Source organism: Oryctolagus cuniculus, chromosome 16 (assembly GCF_964237555.1).
Source record: "Oryctolagus cuniculus chromosome 16, mOryCun1.1, whole genome shotgun sequence".
In the NCBI taxonomy this organism is placed as follows: Eukaryota; Metazoa; Chordata; class Mammalia; order Lagomorpha; family Leporidae; genus Oryctolagus; species Oryctolagus cuniculus.
In genome coordinates, this window is record NC_091447.1 from 45,251,403 (window position 1) to 45,274,763 (window position 23,361).

General features: G+C 41.9%; 1 protein-coding gene across 3 annotated transcripts in view; it reads right to left on the bottom strand.

The window, feature by feature from the left end:
- Window positions 1-23,361, bottom strand: part of CFAP69 (cilia and flagella associated protein 69) — a 62,219-nt gene that overhangs the window by 10,797 nt on the left and 28,061 nt on the right. For all 3 annotated transcript variants that reach the window (XM_070059826.1, XM_070059825.1, XM_070059828.1), the window contains 7 exons: window positions 21,039-21,087; window positions 20,826-20,947; window positions 17,318-17,534; window positions 8,166-8,330; window positions 5,247-5,365; window positions 2,290-2,408; window positions 280-361 (listed from right to left, as the gene is read on the bottom strand). In XM_070059826.1, the coding sequence (XP_069915927.1) occupies window positions 280-361; window positions 2,290-2,408; window positions 5,247-5,365; window positions 8,166-8,330; window positions 17,318-17,534; window positions 20,826-20,947; window positions 21,039-21,087 (873 nt within the window). The remainder of the gene's footprint in view (window positions 1-279; window positions 362-2,289; window positions 2,409-5,246; window positions 5,366-8,165; window positions 8,331-17,317; window positions 17,535-20,825; window positions 20,948-21,038; window positions 21,088-23,361) is intronic.

Sequence of the window (23,361 nt, forward strand, 5' to 3'; positions counted from 1 at the left end):
TGGAAGCAGAGGTACCAGGACTTGAACCCAGGCACTCCAGTGTGGGATGCAGGCATCCCAGGTGGGACTTAACCACTGTGCCAGATGCCTGCTCCTTCAGGGTCTTTACTATGCTATTTTACTATGACTCCTGTAGGGGAGATTTTGTTTAAAACAAGGCATTTGAACACGATCTGGGGCAAATCTATTCACAGATTAGTTTTTGCTACTACTCAGGTTAGAAAAGGCTAATAAAGACATACTTATCTTTTGTCTCATAATTGTCATAACTATACTTACTGACAATATATCCAAAAGGAGAAAAATGCCTTCCTTCTCAAGAAAGTAATCCTCTGAGGAATAACACCCCAAAATGCAGCACCTTAAATTAAAACAAAGTTATTCATTTGCCAAAACTTTATTGTTAAATTCAATTGCTAGAGCCTTCTATCAAAGCATTTGCAAATAATATCTGTTCTTAATCCCTTTACAAGTAGCTAATGTTTTTACTCAAAATATACAGAACTCTGAAGAAACTTCAGCAGTGTGGTTTACTCTCAACTATTTTTTAATCGATGTCAGTGAATTATTTTTCATCATTGCTTATTTCCTTTCTGTAAATGCAACATTCTCCTTTGCTTCCATGACATTAAGGATTCTTAAAGATCTCCTCTAGTTGCTCTGGTAACTACTGCTTTTAGGTTTATCTGTTTGTTTCTCTTTCAAGATGCTGGCGTGTCTGAAACATTTGCTAGGTTGGGATTCCACCTCATATTTGATGAATAACCACAGAGGCCAGTCGCTATTCCTCCGGCATTTTGAGCTCCCCTGTATCCCTTTACTGAACATGGTTCCCTCACGAAACAGAGACCCTTGTTTCTACTGCTTGTTCCATGGCAGCGGCTGTGGAGGGGGTGGAGGTTGGTGCCTAAAAGGCCATCGGCTTGGTTCTTTCCATTCACGCGGTCTGGTTACCACCTCTGGGGTTATACCACATTATTTTGGGTTCTGAGGCTATTTCTGGATGTGATTTACGTTTCAATTAGCAGTAGACTAAATAAAGCAGAGCAAGTAGGCTTTATCTAACCAACAGAACAAGAAGGCTGAGTAAAAGAGAACCCCTCTGACTGCCCTGAGAGGCAAACTGAAGACGGCTCTTTCTGGGCCTCGGGTCTGATGGCCTCCAGGTCCTCAGACCTGCACCTGCAGGCTGGAATGACCACAGATGCTCTGGTCTCCAGCCTGCTGACTTCTGCCCTCCACATGAGACTTTGTGGCCTTGGTTATCACTGAGTCTCAGAGAAGAGAGAGAGAGAGCTTCCATCTGTTGGTTCACTCCCTAAATGCCTGCAGCAATCAGGGGGGCGGGGCCAGGCCGAAGCCAGGAGTCCAGAACTCAATCTGGGACTCTCACAGGGTGGCAGGGACCCAGGTTCTTGAGCCATCACCTACTGCTTCCCACAGTGCACATTAGCAGGAAGCTGGAATTGGGAACTAAGTGTGGACTCAAACCCAGGCTTTCTGATACGGAATGAAGGTGTCCTAACAGCCCTAGCAAATGCCTGCCTCCAGGAAACATGTCTTGAGGAGGATTACGGCTGCGTGGGTACTTCTGTGAGAATTATGGAATGATATGCCTTAGCATATGCATCTTTAAAAAGAAAAAAGTTTAGAAAGCATTAAAAAAAACCATAAGCCCTCTGTGTAATTCTGCCTTTCTAATAAATAAATCCTTAAAACAAAACAAAGCAAAACAAACCATAAGACAACTGTAAAGGGGCCGGCACTGTGGCGCAGCAGGTTAATGCCCTGGCCTGAAGTGCTGATATCCCAGATGGGTGCCAGTTCTAGTCCCGGCTGCTCCATTTCCGATCCAGCTCTCTGCTACAGTCTGGGAAGGCAGTATAAGATGGCCCAAGTCCTTGGGCCCCTGCACCCTTGTGGGAGACCCAGAAGAAGCTCCTGGCTCCTAGTTTCGGATGGGCACAGCTCCAGCCATTGCAGCCAATTGGGGAGTGAACCATCGAATGGAAGACCTCTCTCTCTCTTTCTGCCTCTCCTCTCTCTGTGTAACACTTTCAAATAAATAAATAAACCTTAAAAAAAAAGACATAAGAGTGGCTTTGTATTTGAATAATGGAGAGGATAACTTTCCAGAGTATGTGGGCATCATTTTTAGGCTAAAAGAAAAAGGCATCGAAGGAGCTATCTTTCTGATACAGTTTTGAGGGAACAAAATCGGGGTACATGGCTTCAGGTATAATTTTCTTATGTTGTGACTCTACCTAAGTGGGTTATAGCAATACTTACCAAATGCTGTCCAGCGTACTAAAAAGAAGCACATTATAGCCTAAGCCACTCTGTAACTTCTTGGGGTCTGTTTTCATTACATGAAGAATTATATCTACTCCTTCTGTTCCAAAAATTTCCTGTTTAAGAGATTTGTTTAAAATTATTTCTTGAATTTTTGAAATAAATAAATATACACTCCATTCTTTCCCTACTTCTGAAATAATTTTATTCTACCAGGAAGATTTTGTTAGCAACATTGTCAAGAAGATAGTATTTTTAATATAACTTTAAAAATTCAGATTTGCTTGTTCTGAGGAATTTAAGACAATTATTGTGAAACTAATCATTAAAGGCATCAATGTGCCAACATAATATCCCTTGCATTTTTCTTCCTTTTCCTTTGAAAACAAAAATACCCTGTAGGACTGGCCCCCTGATTTTCTCTACATCACAATAAATGCAGTCTAGCAACTAGCATCATGCCAGATGAATACTATACAGCAATAGCAGACATGTCAAATGCTTCCAAGAGAGAAGTGTTTTAGTGGAAGTTAAACCTTTCAATAATTTATATGATGTTACTACTACTTAGTATTTTCCCCTTATCAATTATTTTACTCATTTTCTTTTTGTTTAGTTCTGGATCCCAGTAAGCAAGATTATGATTATTTCTCCAGAAAAGCACATGGTATCAGAATATGAGGAATACTGTATAAAAGTATGGAGCTAAGCATGTATTCACTGTTCTTAAAAGCTATACATGTAGGGGCCGGCGCTGTGGCGCAGCGGGTTAACACCCTGGCCTGAAGCGCTGGCATCCCATATGGGTGCTGGTTTGAGAACTGGCAGCTTCACTTCCCATCCAGCTCTCTGCTCTGGCCTGGGAAAACAGAAGATGGTCCAAGTCCTTGGACCCCTGCACCTGTGTGGGAGACCCAGAGGAAGCTCCTGGCTCCTGGCTTCTGATCGGCGTAGCTCCACCCAGTTGCGGCCAATTGGAGAGTGAACCGTCGGATGGAAGACCTTTCTCTCTGCCTCTCCTCTCTTTGTGTAACTCTGACTTTCAAATAAATAAATAAATAAATCTTTCTTTTTAAAAAGCTATCTATGTAAATCTTCAGCATTTTTCAATTTTATCTTTTTTTTTTAAGATGTATTTTATTTATTTAAAAGACAGAGTTACAGAGAGATGGAAAGACAGAGAGAGAGGTCTTCCATTGGCTGGTTCACTTCCTAGATGGCCGCAATGGCTGGAGCTGTGCCGATCCGAACCCAGGAGCCAGGAGCTTCTTCCAGGTCTCCCATGTGGGTGCAGGGCCCCAAGGACTTGAGCCATCTTCCACTATTTTCCCAGGGCATAGCAGAGAACTGGACTGGAAAAGGAGCAGCCGGGACTAGAACCAGCGCCCATATGGATGCCAGCGCTTCAGGCCAGGGCTTTAACCTGCTGCGCCACTGCACTGGCCCCCAGTTTTATCTTTTCAATTCCATTTCTTTCAATTTATCAATTTCTGAGACTCAGACTACACTATGGAGCTCAACGTGATCAAAAGAAATGAAACTCTTACTCTTTTAGTTTTAGGTATGAACCCAATTGAAAGCCCAAAAAACATTTACAATAGTAGACACTTTATTTATTATTTATTTATTATTTTATTTTTTTTTGACAGGCAGAGTGGACAGTGAGAGAGACAGAGAGAAAGGTCTTCCTTTGCCGTTGGTTCACCCTCCAATGGCCGCCGCGGCTGGCACGCTGCGGCCTGCGCACCGCGCTGATCCGATGGCAGGAGCCAGGAGCCAGGTGCTTTTCCTGGTCTCCCATGGGGTGCAGGGCCCAAGCACCAGGGCCATCCTCCACTGCACTCCCTGGCCACAGCAGAGAGCTGGCCTGGAAGAGGGGCAGCCGGGACAGAATCCGGCGCCCCAACCGGGACTAGAACCCGGTGTGCTGGCGCCGCTAGGCGGAGGATTAGCCTAGTGAGCTGCGGCGCCGGCCTAATAGTAGACACTTTAGAAAACTGTTTGGGCAGTTTCTTACAAAGATGAATTTATATCTTCTTTATGATCCACCAGTTATACTCCTGTGTATTATTCAAGACAAATGAAAGCATGCGATCAGTAGGGGAATGGATAAACAAATTCAGGTACATTCATGTAGTAGAGTATCATTCAGCAATAAAAAGATTGTAACTACTGATATAGGCATCAACATGGACATATTTTGGAAATATGATGCTGGATGACAGAGATCAGGCATAGGAGAGTAAACACTTTGTTATGCCATTCATATAGAGGTAAAACCAATCAATAGGAATGGAAACCTGAATGATGACTGCTTAGAGGTGAATGGGGGATGGCCGTTAAGAGGATGAGGAAATTTTATAGTATATGGCCATAGTCCATATTTTAATTGGGGTATTAGTTACTTAAAGGTGTATATAACACTCATCAAAACCTACTGACATATATATATGTATGTATATATATATGACTTGTACATTTTACTGTATTTAATTGTCCTCTGACCAAAAATATTAAATTTTCACAAGATTTTAAAAAAACACAACATCTGCAGGCACTTTTTTTTTTTTTTTTTTGACAGGCAGAGTGGACAGTGAGAGAGAGAGAGAGAGAGAGAGAGAGAAAGGTCTTCCTTTGCCGTTGGTTCACCCTCCAATGGCCGCCGCGCTGATCTGAAGGCAGGAGCCAGGTGCTTCTCCTGGTCTCCCATGGGGTGCAGGGCCCAAGCACTTGGGCCATCCTCCACTGCACTCCCGGGCCAGAGCAGAGAGCTGGCCTGGAAGAGGGGCAACCCGGACAGGATCCGGCGCCCCAACCGGGACTAGAACCTGGTGTGCCGGCGCCGCAAGGCAGAGGATTAGCCTAGTGAGCCGCGGCGCCGGCTTCTGCAGGCACTTCTAAAAGTTAGGTGATTGGGAGATCTAACCAAAATTTTGATTCATGGGCATACGTACCTTCCTTTGAATATGATTTTCGCAAAGACCAGATAAGATAAGTAATATATCAGACTGGATTTCCAAAACAATGGCCTCTTCATTTTCATCAGGGTTGCTTATAATAGTTTTAAATATTCCTGTTACAAAATATTCAAAGATTGTAAAGGTATTAGAAACCCATATTTCTATTTTTATCAGTGTTTAGAAACCATTTCTAAAAACTTTCTTCACTCAAATTATTTTAGAAGCGGGGCTACTTTCATTGCATAATAACCAGACGCTGTGGACAGAGGATGATAAATTGATTTCCTTCAATCGGTAGCCCCACATACGGAAAATTCTATAAACACATGTATATAGCACTGCAAACACTGAACTTCCATACGATCAGTAGGCCTGCAGACACAGAAACACCAACACAGAAGTAACGTCAGGCCTTTAAAAGGTGCCCTCAACAACCTGATACTTTGCCCAGCAAACTGTGTTTAGAAACACAGAGTTGGGCCGGCGCCACGGCTCACTAGGCTAATCCTCCGCCTTGTGGCGCCGGCACACCAGGTTCTAGTCCCGGTCGGGGCGCCGGATTCTGTCCCGGTTGCCCCTCTTCCAGGCCAGCTCTCTGCTGTGGCCAGGGAGTGCAGTGGAGGATGGCCCAAGTGCTTGGGCCCTGCACCTGCATGGGAGACCAGGAGAAGCACCTGGCTCCTGCCTTCAGATCAGCGCGGCGGCCATTGGAGGGTGAACCAACGGCAAAGGAAGACCTTTCTTTCTCTCTCTCTCTCTCTCTCTCTCTCTCTCACTGTCCACTCTGCCTGTCAAAAAAAACCAAACAAACAAACAAACAAAAAACAAAAAAAACAAAACACAGAGTCTTCACAAGGCAGCCATGAATGCCTTCGCAAGTACTTGTGTGTGACCCAGTGCCAGCCTGCAGTCTGCCTCTATCTGCCTCTCCCCAGGCCAACTTTAACAAGTGTGGAAGATCTCTCCAGGCATATTCCTCTCCTTGCAGCTTTCTGTGTCTTCTCATGTCTGCCTGAGGATATATTCCGCAACTTCAGGCAGCAGTATTCTGTGTCTTTTAAAATCCGTCCTTTGCTTGTAATCAAAATTGAAGGACTGGAAAACAACCTCTAATACTGATCAAATGACATTCACAGTAAAACAGGGTCTCAAAAAGGAACTTTAATCTTTAGATAAGCAACGAAAGTTATTTTTCCTGTTGAACAGATCACTGGCATTCGCAGGCAGATACGGAGCTACGTCCTAGAGTAGAGGCTTACAGAGATATTCCTGGTCCTGTTGGGATGAATTACAGGTGGGGAGTGAGACCCTAGGGAGGCCCCTGGAGCCTGATGGAGGACAGGTGTGGGGCTTCCCAGGGACATCAGCCCCTTGTCCAAGGGCATCTTCTAGGAATCCAACCTGGGGGCAACAGGTCTGTTTCTGTTTCTAGATTATCTCATTCTCCTACCTAGGTGTAGGTCTATAACTTCCCCTGCTGTCTTTTATTTTATTTTATTTTTTTGACAGGCAGAGTTAGACAGTGAGAGAGAGAGACAGAGAGAAAGGTCTTCCTTTTCCGTTGGTTCACCCCACAAATGGCCGCTACGGCCGGCGTGCTGCGGCCGGTGTGCTGCACCGATCCGTTGTGTTGAGCTTCCTCCTGGTCTCCCATGGGGTGCAGGGCCCAAGCACCTGGGCCATCCTCCACTGCCTTCCTGGGACACAGCAGAGAGCTGGACCGCAAGAGGAGCAACTGGGACAGAATCTGGTGCCCCAACTGGAACTAGAACCCCGGGTGCCGGCACCTCAGGCGGAGGATTAGCCAAGTGAGCCGTGGCGCCGGCCTCCCCTGCTGTCTTTAACATATAGTATAATAATACTGAATGGCTTTCTCCACATTTAAGTATACTTAAACTCTCTGCCTTTCTCTTTCCTTGTTCTATTCTAAATCATTCTATTGCTTCCAGTTTTCTTCCTAGAACAGCACTGTACACATAACCTCACTGACACCTCCCTACACCTCAAGATTAAGGTAAACCGTGGTAGAGTATCACTCAAACCCTTTCCAGCTTGTCCCCTGACTATATAACTAGCCTTATCCATTTGTCTTCATAAGACCCTGGTTCCTCTTAAACTAGCTCTGAACACATCATCAGGCATGTTTTAGCACTAAGTCTTTGTTCATGCTATCCCTTTGTTTGAATAGCTATCCCATTTTTTTTCCCCTCTTGAAAATACTCTTACCCTCACAAGCTCCTATTAAGACGTCCTAGCCTTTAAAAAGCTACCCAAGCCTCCCAGTTTCTGCAACACACACTATTTATACGACTAACCAAGTGCCTCACTGATGGTGTCGGGTAACACACGCTATCTTCCTATGATATATGTATTGTCTTTTGTGTTCTCATCAAAGGCAAGGTCCCAAGTGTCCTGCTCTATAAATGTTTGCAACCCAGTCTCTACACAGAAAGTGTAAAACCACTGAAGTTTATAATGCGGTTACTGCTTATTGACTGTCTTACCACCTCCAATCGATTTAAGATTTGGTGAGAAAAGGCCCTGCCTCCGAGATCTCACATGAGAACCAACACCAACTTCTCTCCCGCTAAAGGGAGAAGGACCTGGGACGAGATGAACCTTTACAATTGTTCTCTTTTCCCTATCACATCTCCCAGACCAGGCAAATTAAGACTTCTTCCAGGATGTGTAGAAGAAAGCACTGCCACCCACACGGGAGACCTGAATGGAGTTCCAGGCACCTGGCTTTGGTCTGGCCCAGCCCCAGATGTTGCAGCCATTTGAGGAGTGAACCAGCAGATGGAAGATCTTTCTCTCTCCCCCTTCCTCCCTCTCTCTCTCTGTAACTCTACCTTTCAAATAAAATAAATAAATTAAAAAAAAAATTCAGTAAACTAGCATGTTGTTTTTTACCTGTAAGTTGCTGAATTGCTCCATTCTCACAAAGATCTGTGTTTACGGTCTCATCTTCTGTGCTGACCATGGCTCGCAGGAGTCTTAAACTGTAACGCATCTGGGCAAACTTGTTGCCGCGACCACCTGAACCATGAAAACTGTTGCCATGACTAAAGAAGGGATCTGAGGAGAAAGATCAATAATTTACTCTACATCAAGAAGCTTCAAACATTAAAGCAAAATGCTTAAAATAAAATAAGACAATATATCAGATATCTTATAAATCTACCTCTAAGTTTAAACGGATGTCAAAATTTTGTCATATTTGCTTTAGAGAAACAAAATTTCATCTCCCTTTTTCTATTCTCAGAACAGATACTGCTTTAAGATTTTATCGAGTATATCATATCATGCATTTATTTTGCAGTTTGCCTCTGTTACTAAATATGTTTTTGAAATTATTCATGTTGTGGGCTGGCGCCATGGCTCACTAGGTTAATCCTCTGCCTGTGGCACTGGCATCCCATATGGGCACCGGGTTCTAGTCCCAGTTGCTCCTCTTCCAGTCCAGCTCTCTACTGTGACCCAAGTGCTTAGGCCCTGCACCCGCATGGGAGACAGGAGGAGGAACCTGGCTCCTGGCTTCGGATCTGCGTAGCTCTGGCCATGGCGGCCATTTTGGGAGTGAACCAACAGAAGGGAAGACCTTTCTCTCTGTCTCTCAATCTCTCACTGTCTAACTCTCTCTGTCAAATAAATTAAAAAAATTATTCATGTTGTTACAAATAATCTACAACATTTATTTGAATTGTTTTCAGAATTCATTTTACAAATGAGTCACAGTTTATACATTCATTACTACAAACTGCCACAATAAACATTCCAGTTCATATTCTCTTATTTCCAATGAGAAGAGTTTCTCTACATGACACTAAATTTATAGGGAATACTCATGAATTTTAATGAATTTGTCAATTTGTTTCCCAAAGTGACTATATGGATGTAATATATAACATTAATTCATCATTCCCCAAACCTGTTAAATGTGAAATGGTAGTTCATTGTTATCTTAATTTATACTTTCTTGATTACCAATGAAGTTGAGTACTTTAAATGTTTTTAAAAAATAATTTGGGATTTTCTCTGTGAAGTGTCATTCCTATCCTTTCCATATTTCTCTACTTTATGAACCTGGATGCTAATCCTTTATCAGTCACAGGGTAACAAATGTCTTCCCTCAAATTATTGACTAATAGTTTATTTAGATGTCAAAGGATCTTAACAGTATTTTTAAGTTTTATAATATCCAAATGCATCAATCTTTTTTGTAAAGCTTAAGCTTGAAGGTCCTTTTAAAGAAATACTGTTTTGTAATAATATGCATTCAAAAGTTATTGTTACTGGAACTGCATTTAAAAAAAAAAAGATTTGAGGCCGGTGCCGCAGCTCACTAGGCTAATCCTCTGCCTGTGGCACCAGCACGCCAGATTCTAGTCTCGGTCAGGGCACTGGATTCTGTCCTGGTTGCTCCTCTTCCAGTCCAGCTCTCTGCTGTGGCCCGGGAGTGCAGTGGAGGATGGCCCAGGTCCTTGGGTCCTGCACCTGCATGGGAGACCAGGAGAAGCACCTGGCTCCTGCCTTCGGATCAGCGCGGTGCGCCCGCCACAACGCGCCGGCCGTAGCGGCCACTTGGGGAATGAACCAACGGAAAAAGGAAGACCTTTCTCTCTATCTCTCACTGTATAACTCTGCCTATCCAAAAAAAAAAAAAAAAAAAAGATTTGTTTAGTTATTTGAAAGGCAAAGTTACAGAGTGAGAGTGAGAATGAGAAAGAGAGAGAGATCTCCATCTGCTGGTTCATTCCCTGAAATGGCCACAACAGCTGGGACTGGGCCAGGTCGAAGACAGGAGTTGTACCAGAGTCTCCCATGTGGATGGCAGGGGCCTAAGTACTCTGGCCATCTTCTGCTGCCTTCCCGGGTGCATTAGCATGGAGCTGGGTTGCAAGTAGAGCAGCCAGGACTCAAATGCAAGCTCACATGGGATAACTGGGTACATCACAATGCCGGCCCCTACAGAAATATTCTGAAAACAGAGTAAGACAGCTGTGGAGTAAGAACCTCCAGTGGTCATTTCTTCATAGAAATACCAATTTGAATAGTTGTACATGCACCATCTACCTTCATAAGAGCCAGGGAAAATAGGTGAGCGATTACAGTACCTGACTTTAGCACAATGACAAAAAAAAAAAAAAAAAAAAAGATGCAGGAAAGAATGAGCTGCCTATCTCACTTCATCCTCAATTCTAAGCAAATTAGCAAGGAGAGAAATGCCTCCTACTTGGAAGAGGGAGAAGAAATTAACCAGGCCTTAGACTTGAAACCTAGTGCCAGGCCTTTAAAGGCGAAACAGTAGTTGGCAGAGCCCCCTGGTTCCTTCCCCCAGGACAGTGCCCACGGACTCAGCCTCTGGAACCACATTTGCCTGTTGGCCACACTTCTTCCATCACCACTCCCCCAACCTTAGGCATGCAGCGCAGCATGGAGAAAGACTCGGTCTTCTGGGAGGTAAACCAGGAAAGTAGGCAGCTTTGCTTGGAACTGAGTGTGAGGCTGATGAAAACCAACTCTAGGTGCATCCCAACAGCCCTAATCCTCAGGTCAATGGCCAGACCTGTAGATGAAGACCCTGGACCAATGTGATGTCAGGCAGAGAGACCTGCTGCTCCAATCCAAGGAACCTGTGTTCCAACCAGCACCTCCTGTGGCTCAGACCATAAGTACACCACAAGAACAGTAAGGCCACAGAAGCATGGACTTGATTCAGCTTCTGTGCCGCATTGGTCTTGGCGGGCTGAGGGTTCTGAGTGCAATCTAGTGTTGCAGTGGTGGTGGTCACAGGACTGTATAACCTATCCTTCCCCTAGGCCCAGGCAACACCACATACCAATAGTTAGTATCTGCTCTGGGGAAGATGAGGAAGGTAGGTACCAAGTTGTAACACAGGATCCTAGATGTCCCATTCACTGTGTGGCCCAGTGATAGGCAGTATCCACTAGGTTATGACCATAGGCTGGTGATTGTGGACGGTGAATCCAGGCCTTGCTTGGTCCACAGAAAAGGCTTGTGGGGATGCACTGCCTGTGTTAGTAACTTCCCCAGTCTATCTTGAGCAAAAGACCGACTGTTAATTTGGGACAATCCTGGACTTGGAGCATCCTTTCTTGCTGAAACAAGGATGATGGCAGGCTTAGAGAAAATAGGGAGCCTGCTTAGAATCTCTGGAAGGATTCTAAGGAACACACAAAGCCATATTATTAAGACAGAGCACTTAATCCTTCCATTTGCAGACACTGTTGTATGCTAACAAGCATCAGGAACATTCAAGGGACCATGATCTCACCTAATGAACAAACTAATGTGGCAGACACTAATGATAAACCAATTAATATGTGTGAACACTTAGGCAGAGAATTTTAAATAGTCGATGAACTTCAAGAAAACACAGATAAACAATTCATTACTTAGCTGAGAAATTTGACAGAGATTGAAGTATTAAAAAAAAATCAAATATAAATCTTTGAGTGGAAAACTACACAAAAGGAAATGAAAAGTGCAATACTTTAGCAGAACAGATCATTAGCAGAACAGAGCAAACAGAAGAAAGAAGCAGCAAAGTTGAAGACAGAGCTATTTTGAAAATACACAGCTCAGGGCTGGCACTGCTGGCTTTAGATCAGCATAGCTCTGGCCTGCAGCCATTTGGGGGGTGGACCAGCAGGTGGAAGACCTCTCTGTCTCTATCTCTCCCTGTAACTCTGTCTTTATCTCTCTCTATAACTCTATCTTTCAAATAAATAAAATAAATCTTAAAAAAGAGAGAGAAAGACAATCTCCAGGTACAAGAAGGTCAAAAGTCTGATTCAACTCAACACAGCCTACTTCAACATATATTATAATCAAGCTCTCAAAAGTTAAAAACAGAGAGGATTTTCAAAGAAACAGGTAGAAAAGTGATATTATATAAGGATGTTACAGTTTGCCTGACTGGAACTAAGAGACTAATTAAAAATAACAACATTACTATTAAAAGATAGTCAACACAGAAAGAAGCAAAGTAGGACATCAAAATTTCAAAATGTGGGTAGAAATGCAGTGCAAGTGCAGAGATTTTTACTAGTGTTTTTAAAAGGATTTGTTTCTTTATTTTGAAAGGTAGAGTGGCAAAGAAGGGAAGGAGAGAAAGAGGAGATGGGGGGGGGCGGAGAAGAGGAGAGGAGCAGTCGAATCTTCTATCTGCTGCTCCTTCCACAGATGGCTGTAACAGTTAGGTTTGGGCCAGGCCAAAGCCAGAAGCCAGGAACTCCATCTGGATCTCCTATGAGGGTGGCAGGGGCAAATGTACTTGAGCCATCATCTGCTGTTTCTAGGCACCTTAACTGGGAGCTGGATCAGAAGTGGGGTTGCCAGGATCCAGATCAGCACTCTGATATGGGATGAAGGCATTTCAAACAGCAGCTTTCCCTGACACCTTACACAACTGGTCTCTCATTATTTTTTAATCTTTCTTTTTTGTTGTTGTTTTGTATTTTTATGACAAATGATGAATTGTTATCATTTCAAATAGTTTGTTAGAATCAAAACACTCTACTAAAGAAAATCACTTAACTACAAAGGGTTATAAGAGGGGGAGAAAGCAAGCAAGCAAAGAAGGGAGGGGGGGTTAAGTAATGAAATGTTGGTAGTAAGACTCTACCTGTCAATAATTTTCTTAAATAAAAAATGAATCAAATTCTCTAATTAAAAGGTATAGAGTGACTGAATTTTTTTGAAGACCCAACTACCCAACTATATACTGTTTACAGGAAATCACTTCATCTCTAAGGATACACATAGACTGAAAGTAAAGGAAAAAAGATATTCCATAAAAATGGAATTCAAAACAAAGTAGGAGTAGAAATATCTATATCAGATGATGTAGAATTAAATAAAAACAAGTTAAGACAAACCATGAAGGTCATCGTAGAAAGAGGTCAATTCACCAAAAGTAATATTTATAAATACATATACATACCAGATTATGTAATTACAAAACAAATATTAATAGACCTAAAGGAAGAAACAGACTCCAATACAATAAAAAGGACTTTTAACAACCCACTTTCATATATGGATAGATGTTCCACACAGAAAGTTAACACAGATCATGATTAAACTGAGCCCTAGACCAAATGGACCTAACAGCTATCTACAGAACATTTCGTCCATTAGCTGCAAAATGCAAATTCTCCTCTTCTTACAGCACGTGCAGTATTATCCAAGACAGATCACATGGTAGGCCATAAAACAAGTTTCAGCAAATTTTTAAAAGGGGTCAGTGCCGTGGCTCACTTGGTTGATCCTCCGCCTGCAGCGCCAGCATCCCATGTGGGCGCCAGGTTCTAGTCCCAGTTGCTCCTCTTCCAGTCCAGCTCTCTGCTAGGGCCCGGGAAGGCAGTGGAAGATGACCCAAATGCTTGGGCCCCTGAACCCGCATGGGAGACCAGGAGGAAGCACCTGGCTCCTGGCTTCGGATTGGTGCAACGCCGGCCGTGGCACCCATTTGGGGGGTGAACCAACGAAAGGAAGACCTTTCCCTCTGTCTCTCTCTCTCTCTCACTGTCTATAACTCTATCTATCAAATAAAAAAAATTTGAAATTTTACCAAGTATATTTTCTGACCACAATGCAATAAAACTAGAAATCAATAGTAAGAAAGACTTTGGAAACTTGGAAATCTATGGAAAGTAACCAACTCCTGAAGAACAAATGGATCAAGGAGGAAATCAAAGAAATTTAAAAATTTCTTTAAACAAATTAAAATGGAGATACATCATACCAAAACCCACTGGATACAGCAAAAATAGTATTAAGATGGAAATTTACAGCAATCAAGGCCTACATTTTAAAAGCAGAAAAATATCAACTAAACAACCTATTGTTGCACCACAAAGAGTTAGAAAAACAAGAACAAATCAAACTCCAAATTAGTAAAAAAAAAAAAAAAAAAAAAAAAAAGTTCAGGGGGCTGGCACTGTGGCATAGTAGGCTAAGGCTCTGCCTGCGGTGCCGGCATCCCATATGGGTTCTGGTTCATGTCCCGGCTTCTCCTCTTCAATCCAGCTCTCTGCTAATGGCCTGGAAAGCAGTAAAAGGTAGCCTAAGTGCTTGGGTCCCTGCACCTACTTAGAGACCTGGAAGAAGCTCCTGGCTCCTGACTGGCCTGGCTCCAGTTGCGGCTGTTTGGGGAGTGGACCAGCAGATTCAAGACCTTTCCTCTCTGTCTGTAAGTAAATAAAGTGTTTTTAAAAAGTCCATTAAATTTGTTAAAAATTAACTGAAAATTTAAAAAGATCAGAGAAGACTGAATGAAACAGATTTAAAAAATACAAGATTAATGAAATGAAGAGTGGTTTCTCCAAAAAGAAAGAAAATTAACAAATCCTTTGTTAGGCTAAGAAATAAAAGAAGACTCCAAGACTCAAAAAAAAAAAAAAAAAAAAAAAAAAAAAGAGCAATGAAAAGGGAGGCATTACAAATGACACCACCAAAAATACAAATGGCCATGAGAAACTATTATGAACAACTATACACTAATACATCTGATAATCCAGAAGAAATTGACAAATTCCTGGATATTACTCTGCACCTTACCAAGAATGAATCATGCTGGGGCTGGCACTGTGGCACAGTAGGGAAAGCTCTTGCCTGCAGTGCCAGCATCCCACTGGGTGCTGATTCAAGTCCTGGCTGCTCTACTTCTTTTTTTTTTTTTTTTTTAATTGACAGGCAGAGTTAGACAGTGAGAGAGAGAGGTCTTCCTTCCGTTGGTTCACCCCTCAAATGGCTGCTATGGCCGGCGCTGCGCCGATCCGAAGCCAGGAGCCAGGTGCTTCCTCATGGTCTCCCATGCGGGTGCAGGGCCCAAGCACTTGGGCCATCCTCCACTGCTTGCCTGGGTCCCAGCAGAGAGCTGGACTGGAAAAGGAGCAACCGGGACTGGAACCCAGCACCCATGTGGGATGCTGGCACTGCAGGTGGAGGATTAACCAAGTGAGCCATGGCGCTGGCCCCTGGCTGCTCTACTTCTGATTCAGCTCTCTGCTATGACCTGGGAAAGCAGTAGAGGATGGCTCAAGTCCTTGGGCCCCTGCACCTGCGTGGAGAGACCTGGAAGAAGCTCCTAGCTCCGGCTTTGGATCTGCCTAGCTCTGGCCATTGTGGCCATTTGGGGAGTGAACCAGCAAATGGAAGACTTCTCTCTCTCTGCCTCTGTCTCTCTGTAAGTCTTTCAAAAAAATCTTTAAAAAATGGAAAAAAGGACGAATCATAATAAAAAACCTGAGGAGACCAACAATGAGTAAGGAGACTGACTCTGTAATAAAAGGTTTCCTATCAAAGACAAGACTAGGATCAGCTCCTTCACTGCTGAGTCCTACCAATGCAAGAATTAATATTAGTTATCTGGAAAAAATATTAGTTGTCAAATTATTCCAAAAAATTGAAGAGGACGGAATCCTTCCAAACTCATTCCAGAAGGCCAGCATTACCATGATATCAAAAACAGAGGATATAACATAGCAAGAAAATTACACACCATTATCTCTGCTGAACACAGTAAAAAAATACTCAACAAAATATTAACAAACCAAATCCAATAGCACATTAGAGAGTTTGTTCACCATGATGAAGTGGGAGTTATCCCAGAGAGGCAAGCATACTCCAGCATACACAAATCAAGCAAGCATGATAAAGCACCATCACATGCAGTAAGTCATTTGCTAAAATTCAACATTGTTTCATGACAGAAACTCCGAACAAATTAGGCACAGAAGGAATGTACCAAAACATAATAAAGGCCACTTACGAGGGTGCTTCCAAAGTGTTCATGGAAAACACAAAAGATTTTGGTGAAGAAAAAAAAAATGAAATCCATGTTTGCTTTCTAAGAATTAAAATATTAGGGCCAGCACTGTGGCATAGCAGACAAAGCCGCCAGCTACAGTGCTGGCATCCCATATGGACGCTGGTTCCCGGCTGCACCACTTCTGATTCAGCTCTCTGCTATGGCCTGGGAAAGCATTAGAGGATGGCCCAAGTCCTTGGGCCCTTGCACCCTGCATGGGAGACCCATAGGAAGCTCCTGGCTCCTGGCTTTGGATCGGTACAGCTCTGGCCATTGCAGCCAACTGAGGAGTAAACCAGTGGATGGAAGACCTCTCTCTCTCTCTGTCTTTCTTCTTTCTGTGTAACTCAAACTTTCAAATAAATAAATAAATCTTTAAAAAATAAAATAAAATATTAATACATATTGGGACTTTGCCAATTTGGTAAGCTACATAAGAAGTAATCACTTCTGGCTAGAGATGTAGAATTTAAGCTCCAAGAAGTAAGGATTTTTTATTATTTCTAAAATTTATTTTTAAAAATTATCTTTTCCCATTTATTTGAAAAGGAGAGAGGGAGGGAGTGAGAGTAGAAGACAGAAAGAGTACAAGAGATAGAGAGGGAGATAGAGAGAGAGAAAGAGAAAATGAATCAGAGAAAGATCTTCCATCTGCTGATTCACTTTACAAAAGCCAGGGCTGAGTCAGACCATATCCAGGATACCAGAATTCAGTCCAGGTCTCCAACATGAGTGGCAGGTTGCCAACTACTTGAGCCATCCTCTGCTGTTTCCCAGGGTACACCTTAGCAAGAACCTGGATAGGAAATGGAGGAGCCAGGACTTGAGGTTTAATTGCAGTGCCAAATTTCTGTCACAGACTTTTATTTATTTTCAGCAGTTAAAATAAAATAGTAGCTAGTACCTAGTAGGCATTCAATAAACATTTGAAGGAATGAATTAAAATATTATCAGGATTTATTTCCTTCCTAAATATAATTTCTGGATAGTAATACTAAAGTATAAATCAAATCATGTGAATGATTTCTTTTGGTTGTATATCAACGATAGTTACATTTTCAGAAGTCTCACTCTAAATGAAATCTCAGTGCTTTTTCTTAAAACATAGAGATATAGTAAATGGAAAGCAAGTCTATATGTTTTTATTTCTCTTCACCTTAATAAATTTCAGTTTTTTTCTACACACATATATGAAAGTTGAGATATGTAAGGGCCACCCACTCACCTTCGCTTTTACACCACTGTAGAAATGCAAGAACTCGAGCATTTCCCTGGCACGACATGTAGTCTTCTATCAATAAAGGAGCCACCGAGGACAAAGTGGCGATTGCATGCAGTTGTAATTCTTCATGCTGTGCCAGAGACCATTCAATTATTTTATGTTTCTCAGGCTTTTTCACATAGGTAAACAAAGCCAAAACAACTTTGCCATCAATTAATAGCTATAAAAATAAAGCAAAAGACACTGTTAGAAACGTAATAACTTTAATCCAAAAAATTTAAATGAAATAGTTCCAATTTAATGTTTTATTGATGATAATTTCAAATATTTCCTTCACCAATCTACAACATCAAAGAACATAAAAACTAAAAAGACAAAAACAAAACAGAACTCAATAGTACATCAGTTGGCTACGAGCCCCTTTTCTGAGTTATGAGCTCTCTAGCTGATAATATAAAATGTGTATTGTTTTTAGATATGCTATATATATATAATATAGCTTACACTTACGATGAAACCATAGTAGAATATTTTGGCAAACAAACTTGCTGGCATTTCTTTCCTCATCCCCTCTTTCAAAGGAAATATATACATATACACATATATATATTTTTTTTTGACAGGTAGAGTGACAGTGAGAGAGACAGAGAGAAAGGTCTTCCTTACGTTGGTTCACCCCCCAAACGGCTGCTATGGCCAGCGCTGTGCTGATCCGAAGCCAGGAGCCAGCTGCTTCCTCCTGGTCTCCCATGGGGTGCAGGGCCCAAGCACTTGGGACATCCTCCCTGCACTCCCTGGCCACAGCAGAGAGCTGGACTGGAAGAGGGGCATCCGGGACAGAATCCAGCGCCCTGACCAGGACTAGAACCCGGTGTGCCGGCGCCGCAAGGCGGAGGATTAGCCTAGTGAGCTGAGGTGCCGGCCCCCAAAGGAAATATTTTTTAAAAGATTTATTTTCTTACTTGGAAGTCAGAGTTACGGAGACAGAGGGAGAGAAAGTGAGAGCGTCATCTTCCCTCTGCTGGCTCACCCCCAGGATGGCCACAACGGCCCCGGGTGGGCCAGGTGGAGGCCAGGAGCTTTATCCAGGCGTTGGGTCTCCCACTTGGGTGCAGGGCGCAAACACAGGCCTCTGCTGTTTTGCCTAGGGCACCAGCAGGGAGCTGGATAGGAAGTGGAGCAGTGGAGACATGAGCCTGCTCCCATGTGGGGTGCTGGAGTTGCAGGCAGAGGCTTTACCTGCTCTGCCACAGCAGTGGCCCCTCGGAGGAAATATTTCAAAGACTGGTTGTGTATTATTAAAAAAAATTTGAGGTGATGACTACAGTCAATATTTAACTTCTGAAAATACTCTATCAAATGAATGCCACTCAGGTCACAAGCCATGTTACACATCTAGTGTGGAAAAAACTGTGCTGAATCTATAATTTCAATGTAAATAAAATAAAAATGCAGTTATTACAAAATGGCAACAGAACTATCATCACAGTTGGTTCTGATGCCTATTTACAGTTTTCTAGAGTATAAAACACCTGATGCTATTTTCTATTTAATTTTCTTTTATTTCAGTGTTAATCTATAAAGACTTTTTCACAATACTGATTTTTAATTTTTGTAAATTCTCCACAAGTCCACATGGAAAGAATGCCAGACTTAGAGCAGAGAAAACAGGAATAAGAAAAAGTACCAGTTCTGGCTTTTATAGGAAGTAAGTGGATAATGTTTTTGATACACCCTGTGAGCTACAAATGATAGCACACATATTCTTTATCATCACTATTATTGGCCACAAATGTACAACATGCACAGAAAGTGCTTCACCAAGTTCACCACAATCTTTGTGCTATTTTACTCTGTTGGCTATGAAGTGTCCAATCAACTAAAATTGTTTTTTAAAGTGGAAAGTTTATTGTTTCTTTGTGTCTCATTTTAATAGCTGTATAATACTATACTGGAATAATAAAATATTTTATGGAATGATTTTCTCTTTGGCATTTTAGAAAACATATTTAAATTCTATTTAGTATCTATTTTTGACACAAACATTAAAGTCATAACTGTAAAGACAATTTCTCATTTTCTGGGTATTTAAAAATACATACACATACCTCTAAATGGCATCATTAAGAAAATGTTGAGCTCATTTAAATACTCACAATAATCCTATGAGGTAAGCTATTAGTCTCATGTGTAAACTGAGCTATCTGGGATTTAGAGAAACTAAACCTACTCAAGATCATAAGCTATCAAGCAACAGCAGTGGGATTCCAGCTGACAAAAACCTTATCTTCTACCTTATCTTCCTATTATCAGTAATGAGTTGATAGAATAGATTCCCACTTCTTTTTTATGGGAGGCAATTGGAGCGTGAAAGACTTTTAGGACTAAAAGGAAATTGCACTCTATGCAACAGGCAACGAAACAAATGAAACTGCTAGTGGCCGGCATGCGGCTCACTAGGCTAATCCTCCGCCTTGCGGCGCCGGCACACCGGGTTCTAGTCCTGGTCAGGGCGCCGGATTCTGTCCCGGTTGCCCCTCTTCCAGGCCAGCTCTCTGCTGTGGCCAGGGAGTGCAGGGAGGATGTCCCAAGTGCTTGGGCCCTGCACCCCATGGGAGACCAGGATAAGTACCTGGCTCCTGCCTTCGGATCAGCATGATGCGCCGGCCGCAGCACGCCGGCCGCGGCAGCCATTGGAGGGTGAACCAACGGCAAAAGGGAAGACCTTTCTTTCTCTCTCTCTCTCTCTCTCTCTCTCTCTCTCTCTCTCTCACTGTCCACTCTGCCTGTGGGGAAAAAAAAAAAAAAGAAAAGAAAGAAACTGCTAGTAATACAGTTTCTCTCACTTTATAGTTTACAGAACCTTCATCTCAGTCTCACAACAGGCCTGTCAACTGGGCAGAAATATTAAAGTCTTTCTTTTACAGATGGTGAAACTGAGCTTCAGAGAGTTTACGTGAGTTTTCCGAGGCCATGCAACTAGTAGGTGATAAGCCTGAAGTGAAATTCAATCCCAGCATTCTTCAAATTACATCAAGTTGCTAGATTGGTATTAAAGTAAGTGCAAGAATAATAAAAAATATTAACAGTGCTAGGTTTGCATGGAGAAAAAGCAGATTCACAAGGGATTGAGATTGGCAGTGCAAAGGTTAATGGTTTCCTTCAACATTATATCATTCCTGTTGTTATGGTCAGAGAAAGATTATAGGTTGCATGTACCTGCATTCAACTCCTTTATGTTTTCTTATTCAGGAGTTCTAAATATGTTAATAAATCTCTTAGGTTCTAATGCTTTTCACTGATTTAAATTGAGGTACTTCACTGCTTATTAACAGATAAGCAAAAAGAAATTTTTTCAAAGCTAAAATGCAGGCCAGTAAGAATTTGTTACTTTTTATGGTACCTATAAGGTCAATGACAGATATGCAACCATGATTTAAAATATATACATATATATATACAGACACTACATAATTTTAAATGAATTTTTTCTCTTTCAATTACTCTTTACCTGGACAGTAGGTAAATCTTTACATAAAATCACAATTACATTAAATAGCAATTTCTTCAACTCAAAATCTTCATAGAAATTTGAAAGTTTAAGACCTTTTACCAAAGGATTTTGACTTTTAACTGTGAAAGAAAGAAAAAAAGAGTAAAATGAAAGCTAGATTATACACAAGGTTTATTGATAAAAGAAGTTTAAAGATTTATGGTTTTATACCTTCATTAAAGGTTGCAAATAATATCAAATCCTTGGTAAAGCCAGCTTCCTGATACAAACAAACAAAATGAACAAAGAGATGAATTAGAAGTTAAGGTACAGACATCCATACTCATATTTACCAGCTGTTTAAACGGCCTTACTAAAATCCTTTATTGTCATTCATTTGAATTTCTAAAGTGCTAATAATAATGAGATGAAAGTAAGAAAATAAACATATACTGGTAGACAGACTTGCAATTTATTTAATTTTAAACTTATTTCTACAGGTCCTAAGAAATACTTTACATATTCTAGAGTATTTTACAAGATAGCATTTAAAACGTAGTGTAGGAATCCCAAATGGTTTTTAGCCCCAGAGTAGGGTTGTTAGAACACAGAGTGCTCCCTTGGTCTTGGTGGCTTGAAGTATTAAGGGGACAGGAGTGACCACAACCACTAGAGAAAGTAGGGGAGAAATCCCATAAAGGAGAAAGACAGAGGGAGGGAACTCCAAATTCTGTATATAAACTCTTCCACAGTCTCTGGCGGATGCTTTACCCACATGTGCAGGGAATACTCAACCATAAGTGAAGACAGATACTAGATGAGGCAAGAGGGACTGAACTAAGATTTAAACTGCCACAGGGCTGATTGGCAAGTCAAATGCCTAGTAATAACAATATAAAAAGGCTCTTCAGAGGGGTCTACCAGACCCACAGTAAGGGTGCTCATGATGAACGGAATGACAGGAACTGTCAGCAGACAAATGGAAACTGTAAAAGGCACACAACAAAGCATTTCCAAAACTGAAAGACATAAATTTGAACCAAAGGCACTAGATGGGATTAACAGCAGAATGGGGACGACTGAAGATAAGAGTTAATGAATTTAAATATGTAGTAATTCAAATACTCATTTTGAAGAATACAGAGAAAATGATTGAAAAAAGTGAACAGAGCCTCGGAAACTATCAAAAAGTCAGACAAGTAATCAGAGTCTGATAATACGAAGGGAAAACTAAGAGTCTAAGCAGCAGGCACTGTGGTGCAGTGAGCTATCACAATGGTTTGCGATGCTGGCATCTTGTATCTGAGTGCTTTTGCAGCTCTCCATCTGGCTTCCTGCTAATGCCCCTGGGAAGGCAGTGGATGGTGGGCCCAGTACTTGGGCCCCTGCAACCATGTGGGAGACCAGGAAGGAGGAGTTTCTGCCTCCTGGCTTCGACCAGATGGTTGTGAGCATTTGGGGAATGAACCAATGGCTGGGAGATTTCTTTCTCCCTCTCTGTCCTTTCTCTTCTCTTTCCATCTCTATTCTTTTTAAATAATACTTTAATAAAAAAAAATCTTAAGTGGCCAGTGCTGTGGTATAGCGGGTAAAGCCACCACCTGCAGTGTTGGCATCCCATGTGGGTGCTGGTTCAAGTCCTGGCTGCTCCTCTTCCAATCTAGCTTTCTGCTATGGCTTGGGAAAGCAGTGGAAGATGGCCCAAGGCCTTTGACCCTGCACCCACGTGGGAGACCTGGAAGAAGCTCCTGGCTCCTGGCTTCAGATCAGTTGCAGCCTTTTGGGGAGTGAACCAGTGGATGGAAGACCTCTCTCTCTCTCTCTTTCTCTCTCTGCCTCTGCCTCTCTGTAATTCTGCCTTTCAAATAAATAAAATAAATCTTAAAAAAAAAAAAAGAAATCTTAAAAAAAAAATAGGGCCAAAAGGATACTTGAAGAAATAATGGTCAAAAATATTACAAATTTGGTTGGTGACTTAAATTTATATATTGAAGAAGGTCCATGAATCCTAAACAGGATAAAGATAAGAGATCACACTTTGGCACAAGTAGTAAAACTACTCAAAATTGAAGACAGAGTAAAAATCTTGAAAATAACCAAAGGAAAAACTGATAAATTGTAATAAGGGAAACAACAATTCAAAACAATAAATACTTCTCATAGAAACTATGGAGGCCAGAATGCCATGTTTAAAGTGTTAAGAGAGAAAATTTCTCAGTCTGAAATTCTACAGTCAATGACACCACACATCAAGATTTAAGGGGAAGTAAGCGGCATCTACTGGCGCAGCCAGCAGATCTTCACCAGAAGCAAAGCTGCAGGGAGTTCTTCAAGAGAAAGAGGGAGGCCGCCAGGTGCAAGAGAAGGAAAGCACCGCGATTGCTAAGTTGGATGTAAACTAGAAAACATGAGGATGGCCCCAAGTTTCTGAGGACTGTAAAGAAACCTTGACGGAGTGACAAGCGTACTGGTGACTGTTAGGACACACAACATAACTTGGCATAACAATAAAATACATAAACATATAACAATTTAAACACCTGCCAGGCCCACC